Raw genomic sequence first — 12,975 nt, 5'->3', positions numbered from 1 at the left:
CTCAGTGGCCCTTCTTGCACTTGGAGCTAAACTGAGGAAGGCATGTCCACAGCCCATACGGGATTGGTCATGGTTATAAGGGTAGCTTGGGGGCCCATGGCTGGGGGCGCAGAACGCAATGTCGGCTGGTGAAGGGCACCTTTTCAGCAGTTATGAAAGCTCTGTTCATGTGGCAGCTGTTAAAGATCTGATGAGAAGACAAAATCCGAGCCCCTTAGGGAAGGATGGCTTCCCGGCTTACTTGCCCTCCCCTACCACAAGTAAGCAATAGTGCAGCACCTCCACCCACCGTCCCCCACTTTACTCACTCTGAACCTGGAACCTGAGTACATCTCTGAGGGGCCTGGTGAGAGAGGCTGGGACGACAGAAGGAGGAGGCTGAGGCTCAGAGAGGTGAAGTGGTTCACTCAAGGTCCTGCAGCTGGGAGCAGCTGCCGAAGCCAAGGGCAGTACTCTCCCTGCCCCTGGGACAGGAGAAGGCGGGGATGAGACATCAGACAGAATGTTTATCCAGTGCCACCAGGGGGCTCACAATCTAGTGGGGGCAGGGGGACAGGCATCTGCATGGGTAATTAGGATGCAAGTTTCTTGGAGGCGGTAGCAGCAATCTCCAAAGGATAAGAAGGTATTGGCCAGACTGAGATTCAGAGGAGGGCATTCCAGGCAGAGGGCATGGTGCAGGCAAAGCGGAGAGGAAGAGAACAGCCTGAGGCATGAGGGGAATTGTAAGCAACTCAGGACTGGGGAAGAGGCTTGTTGAGAGGAGCTGTGGAGAGGCTGACAGGGGCCTGACTGTGCCGCATGTGAGGCAGAATGAAGAGCTCGTATTTTATTCTAAGGGCAATGGGGTGGGAGGGTGTTTGATGGATTTGGGCTTGAGGTTTTTGTTTGTGTGTTTGTTTTGTTGAGGGGGAGGGGTTGAGGATTCCAGTCTATAATTGCATTCTCTTACACATAATATCTGCATTATTCTTTCCTCCTTGCAAAACTAATACATTTTGGAACACATTCACACATTAAAGAAATGTTTTTAAAAAGGAAGAAAGGAAGGAAGGGATTCCCACCCTCCTCCCCAGTAATCTGGTGTATATATCCTATGAGACCTTGAACTCATTCACTTGAAAAAATTAAGTTTTTGTTAAATAGACGATATATTTCGAGCTTCAAAATTCAAAAAGTCCAAATTTGTATTTAGTGGAAATTCTTCACCCCTTTTTTGTCCCCCAGCCACCCAGTCTGTATCCCCAAGGCAACCAGTGTAATTTTCTTGTGTTTCTTTCTAGAGCTATTTTATGTATGTACAAGGAAATAGGTACATGTATTTGTTTTATTTTTTTTACACTAATGGTAGCTATAAACACACACTATACACACTGCTTGCCTTTTTCACTTAACAATATATCTTGCAGATTATTCCATATCAGTACATAAAGAGCTTCCTCATTCCTTTATTTAACAGCTGTTGTGGATATACTCAAATTTATTTCACCAGTCCCCTATTGATGGACACTTACGCTGTTTCCAATCTTTTGCTACAACGAACAATACCTCATACATATATCATTTTGTGCTTGTGTGGGTGTATCTGCAGGATAATTTTCGGGAAGTAGAAAAGCTGGGTCAAAGAGCAGGTGCGTTTGGAATCTGGATAGATAATGCCAAGATATACCAGATTACACTCCCGAGAGCCACATGCAAGAGAGCCTGTTCCCCCTCCCCCTCACGAACACTGTGGGTTCATTGATGACTTTTAAGCTGGGAAGTGACATGCTTGGGTTTTCATTTTAACAAGATCCCTCGGGCTGCTGCCGTATAGCATGGCTCAGAGGCAGGAACTGAATTCAGGGAGACCCAGCAGTCTGGGGTGCCCAGTAGAGAGTCCCGAAGGCAAAAACCAAAACCTTCGCCCATTCTCAGCACCCACCCAGACTCCTTAACCTACTTCATCTAGTTAGGGAGCCAGAGATGCTATAGGATTGGTAGGGAGGGTTAGTTGAGATGCTGAGGAGGGGGAATGAGGGATGGCAGTGAGATCCTGCAAAGGGCAAACCTGGGGGGACCTGGATGAATGTACGGGACTAGGCTGAGGGAAAAACCCGGGGATTCTTAACTTTGGGGCCTGGGATGGGAAAAGGTACCACCTACAGAAACAGAAAGAGGAATGTGGATTAAGAAAACTGTCTACAGGCAGAGGAATTACTGAATGTGCTCCGAGATCTGATGCAGAGCTTTAATGATATCGGCTTCTTAAAAATGAGAGAAGAAGAGGAAAGAAACATCCAGAATAGGCCATTTGAAATATGGGCCTGGAGCTCCAAGAACGGCTGGGGCTCTTTAAGCTTTGGTTTCCCCATATGCACGAGAGAGATAATAATACTCATCTCGCATGACGTGAGGATCCAATGGGAGAGTTCATTCCTTCACTCAACAACTCTTTACTGAGTGCCTGTATGTGCCCGGCTCTGCTCTAGGCTCTAGGAATGAAGCAGCAAGCAAATCCAAGACCCTGCCCCAATGGAGCTTTTATTCAAGTAGGAAGTATAGAAAGTAAGCACATAATGTTGAGCAGCAATGAGTGCTTGGAAGGCATATAAACAGGGTAAGAGAATAGACTAAGAGGAAGACATCAGGACAGGCCTTTCTGGGGAAGTGACATGGAAGCTGAGTCCTGAACAAAGTGAGGATGTGGGCCACTCTCTCTAGGAAAGAACATGCAGGCTGGGGAACAACGAGTGTGTGACGTGCTCAGTGCCATACTTGGTACATAAATGTAAACCAAGGGGATGATGATGGTGGTGGTGGTGACTTCATCCATCCAACCCGAGGAGGTGAGACCCTTAGAGCTGACCAGCTTTAAGGTGGGGAGGGGAAGATAGAACACAGAAATGAGAGAAGGGCCAGGACTGAGGCTGGGAGGTGGCAGGGGTGGGCAGATGAAGCATCAGACTCCAAGAGTGAGGAGGATGGCCAGATTCTGGAAGGAACATCCCCCAGTGCAGAGAGTCGGGAGGAGGGTGGCAAGTGGGAGGCCGTGAAGCCTGGGAGGGCAGCAACAGTTACCAAGAAGCCAGAAAGTAGGCACCAGGCGAGGCAAGTGATACAACACAGATAGGGTTCTTGTTCTAGGGTCCTATGGCTGTCTCAGTCAGAAAGGGTCTTTGCTGACACTGCCCAGGAAGGACTTGATTTGTCCTCCCCTTGCCTTCAGCCGCATGGTAGGAGCCACCCTGGTGCCATTTCCAGCCCCAGTTCCGTTTCCCCAGCCAGGAATACTCCGCTGATGCGGGTCTATATTTAGCAGCTGCTGCGAGGTACAGTCTGTTCTCGCTGTGCAGATAGCAGGGAGCAGAGCCGGAACAGGGCCTGAGAGGAAGGTGTGAGGGGAGGGAGGAGGCGGGACGCCACGAGGCCTGTGCCAGAGGAAGAATTAACTTGTATGTTTTTAAAGGCCAGACCTGCCAGCAAGGCCCCCCACGGGGAAAATAGGGGTGGCGTTTGCGGGCTAATGAGGCATCCCTTGGGCCCCGGGGCCCCTTCTGCAGCATTTGGAGGGGACAGCGGGGGCAGGGAGGACAACAGCAGGAACCGGGGGTGATGGGAGAGGACAAGGCTGTGGGGAGCGAGGCCAGGTTCTAATTACCAGCCCCCGCCCACCACCACCTCGGCAAGAATAGAAAGCCTCTCCCAGAGGCTTCAATTTCCCGGCTGCAAATTCTCAACTGGGGAGGAATGAAGTGAACCTTTGTAAGTGCCAGATCCTGGGGTCAGGTTGATGGACTCGATCTGGTTTCTGCCTTCATGGGGCTTCTGTTCCAACAGAGAAGCCAGAAACAAATAGACAGCTACACTCAGGCTGCGAGAGGGTGGGCAGAGAGTTTAAGGGAGTAGGTCAATAAGTCAAAATGTTTCTTGAACACCTACTATGTACCAGGCCCTATAGATAAGATGATGAACCAGGCCAACGTGGATCTCTGCCCTCATGGAACTTCTTTATGTAAGGTACTCAGTCCAGGACTTGAGGAGGGGTACCCTCAAGGTATCTTCAAAATGTGGGACCAGCTTCTAGAAGCTTTGTCTCATTTAACCCTCTTAACAGCCCTTCTAACTGGTTCTCATTTTACAGAATAGGAAACTGAGGCTCAGAGAGAGTTAAGAACTTGCCCAGAGTCAGATAACATGTCAGTGGTGGAAAGAAGACTTGAACCCATATCCGTCTGACTCCAAAAATCTCTCATTTTTGCACTGCCTCATATCTGAGTCTATGAAACCCTGGCACATAGCAGGCCCTCAGGAAGGGTCTAATAAATGAGTCAGTGAATGAGTTTTCAGAACCAGATGGTTTAAGAACAACTTCACAGGCTGATTTGGGAATTGGGCACCAGCCTCTGGGACGCTTCCCCCAGCATCACAAAGTAGAGTGGGAGTGAGGCAGAGTAGATAGCAAAATATGCCATCAATTCCTCCTGTCCTTGAACTGATCTCTCAGTAAAATGGCTGTGCCACTCCTCCTGTCAAGTGGGGGACAGGCTCTATTTCCCTACCCTTTGAATCCAGGCCACCTCATGGCTTGCTTTGATCAGTAGAACGTAGCAGAAGTGACAATCAGCAAATTCCCAGATTAGGCCTTAAGAGACCTTGCAACTTTCACTCCTCTCTGGGAACATGGTCCTGAGACCTCCATATAAGGAAGCCAGCCCAGCTCTCTGGAGGATCAGAGAAGGTCTGACTGACAGCCAGGACCAACAGCCAGGCATGTACATGAGGCCATCTGGGACCTTCCAGCCAGCTGACCCTCCAGTTAAATGCGGCTGCACGATTGAGTCCAGAAGAGGAATGAGCTGGGGGACTTGATTTCTCTATTAACCATCTACTGCTGTATAACAAACTGCCCCAAAACATGGTGGCTCAAAACAGCAACAATTTACTATTTGTCACAATCCTGGGGATTGGCTGGGCAGTTCTTTGGCTGGGGTCACTCACGTGGCAACAGTCAGCTGGCAGGTCAGCTAGGACGGCTGGGCCCGCCAGGTGGCTTTTCATCTTGGGCTTCCTCACAACATAGTGGTCTCAGGATTCTAAGAGGACAAGTCCCAGCACACGTGCTTATCAGGCCTCTGCTTTTGTCCCACTTGCTGATGTCCCATTGGCCTAAGCAAGTCGCATGGCCAAGGCCAGAGTCAGAGTGAGGAATGACTCAAGAGCGTGGATCCCAGCAGGGGTATAGTTCATCAGGAGGTATCACCATAACAACCTATCACTGGTTGCAACCCTGGGAGCAGGGGCCTGAGGCCACGTGGCCTCTGGATACCCACCTCCTAGTTGCCCAAAGATGGCACCTCAGCACACACAACAAAGCTTCCTGGCCAGTTTCCAAATGAAAAAACTTTAGTGTCCCCAGATCCTCGGGAGTTGGAAGTGGCAGGGATAGCAAGGAGGCCAGCCACACGAGTGTGGCTCCTCACCCACAGGGGTGGACCTTAGCCAGACCCCTGCTCCAAGCCCCACTCAGAACCAGGGTCACTGAGCTTTTGGTCCACAAGCTCATAGATGCACAGTGGCCCTGATTCCATCACCAGCCTCTGCACCAGTGAGATCCTAGATGTAAAGGATGTGTGCAAAGCTGAGCACATAGTAAGTGCTCCACTGGCCTGCCCCCCTGCTGCCTTTCTGCCTGGCTCATGCAGGGTGCTCCTGTCTCTGACCCGGTGATCACTCCCCTGTCAACCTGCCTGTCTGCGCTCTCCTTTCCTCCCTCCCACTATCTGTCTCCACCCCTCCCTGTCCCTCTGCCTCTCTAGCATCCCTGAGAAGGTCTGTTCACTCTGCCTCTCTGCCTGCCCTCTCTCCCTCCCTCCCTCCCTTCCTTCCTTCCTTCCTTTCTGTTTCTCTCCAGGTGGATCTCTCTCCAGGTGCCTCCTCCCAGGTGTGTGTATTTCTCTCTGGCTTCACTGCTGTCCTCTGTCTTTCTTTCTGTCTCTGTAGGTTTCCCTCCCCCTCCCTTCCCCTCTCCTCCCCTCTCCTCCCCTCCTTTCCCTTCCTCTCTGTCTCCAGGCACAAGGTTCTCTCTGACTCTTTCCCGTCTGACTCTCACTATGTTCCTCTCTTTCTTCTCTCTCTCTTCTTCCCTCTCTGCCACCTTCATCCTTCTTCCTCTCCTCTCTCTTCCCTTTCTGCTTTCCCTCCTTCCAAACCCCCAGGGTAGAGGACACAACAGGCCCACCTTCCCAGTACAGCCCTTGAGGTTCGGGGCTGCAAATCAGCGAAGAGACAAGCTGAGGCCCTTGAGTCTACCCTCATCCCCAGGAGGGCATCCCTCTCCCAATCCCAGTGTCGAGTGCAGCCCCTGAGGATGGGTCAAGGAGGGCCTGCTGCATGATTGGAACGTGGTTTGCCTGATGAGGACTAAGACGAGCAAGGAGGATATCCCGGGACCTGAGACAGGGCCACATAAGTAGTGTCACTCTTTCAGAGGCCTGGGCTCTCCCCTTGTACCTCATAGTGGGTGGGGCAGGGGACACCCAGCAGTCTGGGCAGGGACCCTCCATCCTTACAGTGGTCCAGCAGAGCAGTTCAGAGCAAGGACTCTGACCCCAGAGTGCCTGCTGGCATCCTGACTGTGTGCTTTCTACGTGTGTGACCTTGGGCTATTACTTAAGCTGTCTGTGCCTCCATCTCCTCACCTGTAAAATGGGTACTGTCACAGCACCTTCCTCATAGGTATGTCAAGAAGATCAAATGAAACAATTCACTGAAGGTGCTTAGAACAGTGCCAGGTGCAGAGTAAATGCACATCAATGTCCATTATTGTTATTGTCATGTGCAGTTCTCATGAGATGAAACTCTCCACCAGTGGTTCTCAACCAATTTTGCCCTCAGGAACCATTTGACAATGTCTGGAACTAGAGTTGGGGTAGGGGGAAGGTGCTGCTACTGGCATCTACTGGGTAGAATTATCCTGCCCAAAATGTCAGTGGTGCCAAGTTTGGAGAAATCCTGTTCTTTAGGGAGGTGTTGTGGTTGTCCCATTTTACAGATAAGGAAACCAAGGTTCAGAGAGGTGAAGGGATTTGCTCAGGATCACATAGTCAACAAATGGCAGATCTGGGATTTATCCCAAGTTCATCTGCTTCCAAGATTCGCCTGCCCTTGGAAAGGAGGAGTCTTGGCCAAGGAGGGGTCAGGAAGGAGCTTACTGAGAAGTCTCAAAGGCCACTGATAGGGGGTCTGTATGACCCCTGATTAGACAGACTGCGTATTCCATACCTCCATGTGATCCCACAAAAGCAGGGCCACCCCCTAGGTGCCCCACCCCGGGCTCCCCCAGCTTCACACACACACACACACACACACACACACATTCTACAGCCTCTCCTCCCATTCCATTGCCTTTACTGGTGTCTAGGGGCCATTTGGGGACATCAGGAGTCAGAGATTGGGTTTTATGGGGCGCATCTTGGGGCTGCTGGTGCATGACTCCACCTGGCGCTCAGGCCCTGGGCACCACCTGTCACCACCTGGTGCTCGGCAGGTTGGAGTGGCTGGTGGGAGAGGCTCTGAATGCCTCATCAACTCCCTCCTCCCCCTGGGCTCCCACTGGCAGGGAGACAAGAAGCTGAGCCTTTCCCTTTGCAGAATCAGTCTTGCAGTCACCCCGTTCATGCTGCCCCTCCCGCTGCTTCCACAAACAGCTTGAAGGATTGTCTGATCAGCGATTGGCCAGCCGGTGCCTGGACAGAGAATCTAGGGCCCGGCCTAGGGAGAGGGGGCTGGAGTGACTTAATCATGGAGGAGTATGTGTGAGAATAAGAGTGTGTGTTCTTAGCTATGAGCGTGCGTGTGCGTGTGACCTGTAGTACATGTGTGAGACACATCAATGTTCATGTGCAGGTGAGTGTGACTCCGTAGTGAGTGTGGATGCATGTGAGTGTGAGTCCAGTTCACTTTGTTGCACACTCACCAGGCTGCTGCTCCAGGCCTGGCTCTGGACTGAGTGCTGCCCACACAGACAAGTCAGGCACAGGCGGGCCCTGGCAAAGAGGGTCAGGTTTCACCCTCCCTGGGGGAAACCGAGGCCCCCAAAGTAGGATCGGTCACCCCTGGAGATCACACAGTGGCTGGTTCTAGTCCCTACACCTCTTTTCAGTAAACCAAATAGTCCATATCCCATTGCTTTTGTGTAGCATGTGAATATGGGTGTGTGTGAATGTGTGTTTGAAAGTGTGTGAGCATGTATGAGAGTGTGTGTGAAAGCGAGTTTGTGTTAGTATGTCTGGGTATAAATGTGTGTGAGTGTGTGTATGTATATGTGGGAGGAGGGGTATGTGTTTAAAAATGTGTGTGTACAAATCTGATAGCTGTATGTGTATGCATGAAAGAATATTGTGTGTGTGAGCGTGTGTAGTATTGAGTGTGTGTGTATAGTATTGAGTATGAGTGAGTTATCTGTATAAGCATGTGTGTGTATGAATGTACATGTGTGTGGTGGTGGCTGGCACGGTGGCCATATCTTTGTCTGCTGTGTCAGCCGTTCCCCTCCTAAACTTGAATGAGCCCAGCCCCTGCCTGGGACTGGTCTCCATATCAGCTGGCAGCTGGTGGGGGGGCATCCCTGGCCTCACCCTCCCTTTCCCACAGGCGTGATCCGGACGGCTGTTCCCGACCTTGACCGCGAGAGCCAGGAGCGCTACGAGGTGGTGATCCAGGCCACAGACATGGCGGGCCAGCTGGGCGGCCTCTCGGGCTCCACTACCGTCACCATCGTGGTCACTGACGTCAATGACAACCCACCCCGGTTCCCGCAGAGTGAGTGAGGACTTCCCAGAGGAAGGAGGCGTATCTGTGTGTCTGTCTGATCATCTCTCCAAGTTGTCCTCAGACCCCAAGCTGCCCTGTGGGCTTCCCACCAAAAGAGGGACTCCCCCAGTGGTCCTTCTGTCTACCCAAATCACCCAGTTACCTCTGCCCCACTCCAACCATACTTCTTGCAGAGGATGGCCCCAAAGTCGTCTGATTTTTCATATATCCAAGTAACGCGGTTACCTTCCCACCCCTCATCTTGCCTCCTGCCGAGAACGAGCCCCCATCTGTCCACCGGCCCCTCCCTGTCCTGCTTATTGCGTGTGGCCCGCTACTGACCCAAGCTTGCAAAGGGATCCTGGTGTGGGTGTTGGGCGGGGAGCTGATACAGGGATATCACAGTGTTATAGCCAGAGGCTGCAGCCATGCCCAGGCTGAGGGACACCTACAACTGTGCACGGAGAAGCTGGGGTCTGGAGTGACAGGTCTTTCCCTTCTCCTCTGAGCCTGGAGAGCAGGATTCTGTACTTCTGAATTAGGAGGCCTTTCCACTCTCTGCTCCCCGCCAAGCCCCCAGTGGCTGTGCCCAGGCCCCACCTCCCCAGCCACCCACCCACCAGCCCCTCCATCCCAGGTTCTGTCGAGAGCCGTGCAGCCAGGGAAGCCGGCGAGGCTGGCAGAGACTAAATGCCGTGGGGAGCTGGGCTGATTCCTATCGGGCGAGTCATTACTTGAGGTCTGCTGCTCTCACATTAGGCCCCGCCACAGGGGACTGACCCCCGAGAGATAAGGGAATCCAATCCCTTAGCTGAGAGCGCATCGCAGCCCAGCGCCTCAGCCCAGACAGAGTGGGGTGGGCAGAGCCCGCCAGGCAGCTCCACTCACTGGGGAGCCTGGTATGGCCGGCCCCCTGCCCACTGCCCCGGCCCAACCCCACTCACTGATGGGGAAGCTTGGAAGCACTAGGTGGTGGGGAGTGGGGGACACCCAGTCTCTGCCCAACTGTACGAGGCTCTGTGCCAGCCCTGAGCCAGGGTGGGGGAGCAGAGCAGAGAAGAGAAGCTAGGACCCCCAGAAGACTCTCGTTTATTCATTCATGTGTTCATTATTTCTTTATTGTGAAATACAGCACACAAGCAGAAGGACATAAAACATCAGTGTCCAGCTCAACAAATTATTATAAAGCAAACACTTCTGGAACCACCCACCACGACCTCAGAAGTCCCCACATGCCCCTTTTATTAAAAAAAAATTGAAGTATAGTTGATTTACAATGTTGTGTTAGTTTCAGGTGTATAGGAAAGTGATTCCATTGTACATATATATTCTTTTCCATATATTTTTCCATTATAGGTTATTACAAAATATTGAATATAGTTCCCTGTGCTGTACAGTAGGACCTTGTTTATCTCTTTTGTATGTAGTAGTTTGTATCTGCCAATTCCAAACTCCTAATTTATCCCTCCCCGCCCCCACTTTTACCTTTGGTAACCATAACTTTGTTTTCTATGTCTGTGAGTCTGTTTCTGTTTTGTAAATGGGTTCATTTGTATCATATTTTAGATTCCAGATATAAGTGATACCATATGATACTTGTCTTTCTCTGTCTGACTTACTTCACTTAGTATGATCATCTCTAGGTCCGTCCATGTTGCTACAAATGGCATCATTTCATTCTTTTTATGCCCACATGCCCTTTCTTGATTGTAACTTCTCCCCGCAACCCTTCCTCCAGAGTTAACCACTCTACCTGCTTTTGTGATGATTACCTCCTTGCTGTTATTTATTTTTTATTTTCATGTTGAAGTATAGTTGATGTATATTATATAAATTACAGGTGTACAGTATAGTGATTCACAAATTTTAAAGGTTATACTCCATTTATAGTTATTATAAAATATTTGCTCTACTCCCCATGCTGGACGATATATCCTTGTAGCTTATTTTAAACCCAATAATTTGTACCTCTTACTGCCCTCCCCCTATATTGCCCCTCCCCCTCCTCTCTCCCCACTGGTAACCACTAGTTTGTTCTCTATATCTGCAAGTCTGCTTCTTTTGTGTTATATTCACTAGCTTATTATATTTTTTAGATTCCATACATAAGTGATATCCTAAGTATGTGTCTTTCTCCATCTGACTTATTTCACATAGCATAAGGCCCTCCAAGTGCATCCATGTCACTGCAAATGGCAAAACTTCCTCCCGTTTTATGGCTGAGTAGTATCCCATTGTATATATATACCACCTCTTCTTCATGTCCTTAGGGTTGATTCACCCATGTAATTATCACCTAACATTATAGTTTAATTTCATTTGTTTTTTAACCTTATTTAAGTGGAATCATACCATATAAATGATTTCTATCTTGCTTTCTTGTCTCTCAGAATTACATTTGTGAAATCACATGTTGCTGCTTGTAGCTAGAATGTATTCCTTTTCACTGCTGTAGAGTATTCCATGCTTTATCTACTCTCCTGTCAATGGCCATTTGGGTTGTTTCCAGTTTGAGGCTATCGTGGAGGATACTGCTTTGAACATTGTTGCATGTCTCTTAGTGTCATTCTGCATGCATTTTTCTAGGATACAGAGGAGTGGAATAGCTGGGTTGTGGGATAAATTCTTCAGCTTTACTAAATACAGCCAAATTGTCCCCCCCACACACAAAGAAATGCACATGTCCACTGTGCTATATCCTCACTGACTTGTTATTGTCAGATTCTTTCATTCGTGTTAATCTGGTGAGTGTATACTAGTAACTCATGCCCCTTTTCATTCATTCACTCACTAGTCACTCACACATTTCATTTATGTGACAGCCTGGTGTTCTGCCAGGCACTGTGAATGCCTGATGAATAAGAGATGTGGTCCCTGCCTTGCAGGAGCTCACATCCTGGAGGGAGGGAGGGAAGGGGAGAGAGAGATAGACAGAGAAAGAGAGAGAGACAGAGAGAGAGAATAAATAGAAAATGATAGGGACATGCAGTAATCCTTACAACGGGAAAAGTCTGGGGTCCCCGGACACACAGGAGCAGAGCCTGGAGGTCTGGAAGCTTTTCTGTTGGAGGTAATATTCAGTGAGACTAGGGAAGAGTGGGAATCAGGGAGGTGAAGGCAGAGAGGAAAATAAAGAGAGGGAATGTCTAGAGGTGGAACAGAGCAAGTCATATTTAAGGAGTTACAAGAACTTCAGCCAGGCTGAAGCTCAAGCTGGGCTGGGGGGCTGGGGGCAGGGGGCTACAGAAGTCAGCAGGGGCTACAAAACAAGCAGCTTGCAGGGCAGGCCAAGGGGGCTTGTACAACTCCATCCGCAGGGCAGCGAGGAGCTATGGCAAGGATTAACACGTGGGAGTGGAGGAGTCACCTTGTGTTTTAGCAAGAGCCGCCCCCCACCGCTGCGTGAGAATGAATCAGAGGCAGTCACTCCACACCAGGGTATCTAGACCTGTGGGGGTCCCAGAAGACTTATTCCCATCTCCACAGCCCCTGCTTCACCTGGGCTGGCCCATCACTTAGCAAATCACTCTCACCTTCATCTCGGCTCTGGGAGGAGAGTAGGAAGCTGTTGGTGTCCCACCTGGGCCTCATTCCGTCTGGTTTCCCCTCTGCTCCCCGCCTCTGGCCACAATGGCCATCTTGCCCATCTTCAAACATGCCAGGCATTGCACCCACCTCAGGGCCTTTGCATGTGCTGTTCCCTCTGTCTGGAATGCTCTTTCCCAAATATCTGCTTGATTCACTCCCTCACCTCCCTCAGACTTTTGCAGAAATGTCATCTTTTCAGTGAGACCTTCCTTGATCACCCTATTTATGACTCCACACACACCTTCATCAGAACTCCCCATTCCCCTTCCCAGCTTTATTTTTCTCCAAAGTACCATCTGACATACTGCATGTTTTACTGATGTGATCGTTTAGTGTCTTTTTCCTTCCATTAAGAGGAAAGCATTGTGAACCCTGGGATTTTGGTCTGTTTTGCTTGTTGCTATAACCCCAGTGCCTACAGCTGCATCTGGGACATCACAGATGCTCAATAAATATGTGGAATTAAAGGCATCTATATTATTAACATCAACAGCAACCCAAAATCAGCATGAAGCCCCAGCATTTTAATACAATTGGTTCCATTAATTGGGTAGCTATCAGGTGCTAGCCCTCTGCTAAGCAATTTATATGCAT

General features: G+C 50.0%; 1 protein-coding gene across 2 annotated transcripts in view; it reads left to right on the top strand.

The window, feature by feature from the left end:
• Positions 1-12,975, top strand: part of CDH22 (cadherin 22) — a 120,208-nt gene that overhangs the window by 74,025 nt on the left and 33,208 nt on the right. For both annotated transcript variants that reach the window (XM_072944316.1, XM_072944318.1), the window contains one exon: positions 8,635-8,802. In XM_072944316.1, coding sequence (XP_072800417.1) covers positions 8,635-8,802 — 168 coding nt within the window. The remainder of the gene's footprint in view (positions 1-8,634; positions 8,803-12,975) is intronic.

This window comes from Vicugna pacos, chromosome 19 (genome assembly GCF_048564905.1).
Source record: "Vicugna pacos chromosome 19, VicPac4, whole genome shotgun sequence".
Lineage (NCBI taxonomy): Eukaryota > Metazoa > Chordata > Mammalia > Artiodactyla > Camelidae > Vicugna > Vicugna pacos.
The sequence above is the reverse complement of the archived record's forward strand: the minus strand, read 5'-3'. Positions and strand labels throughout refer to the sequence as shown.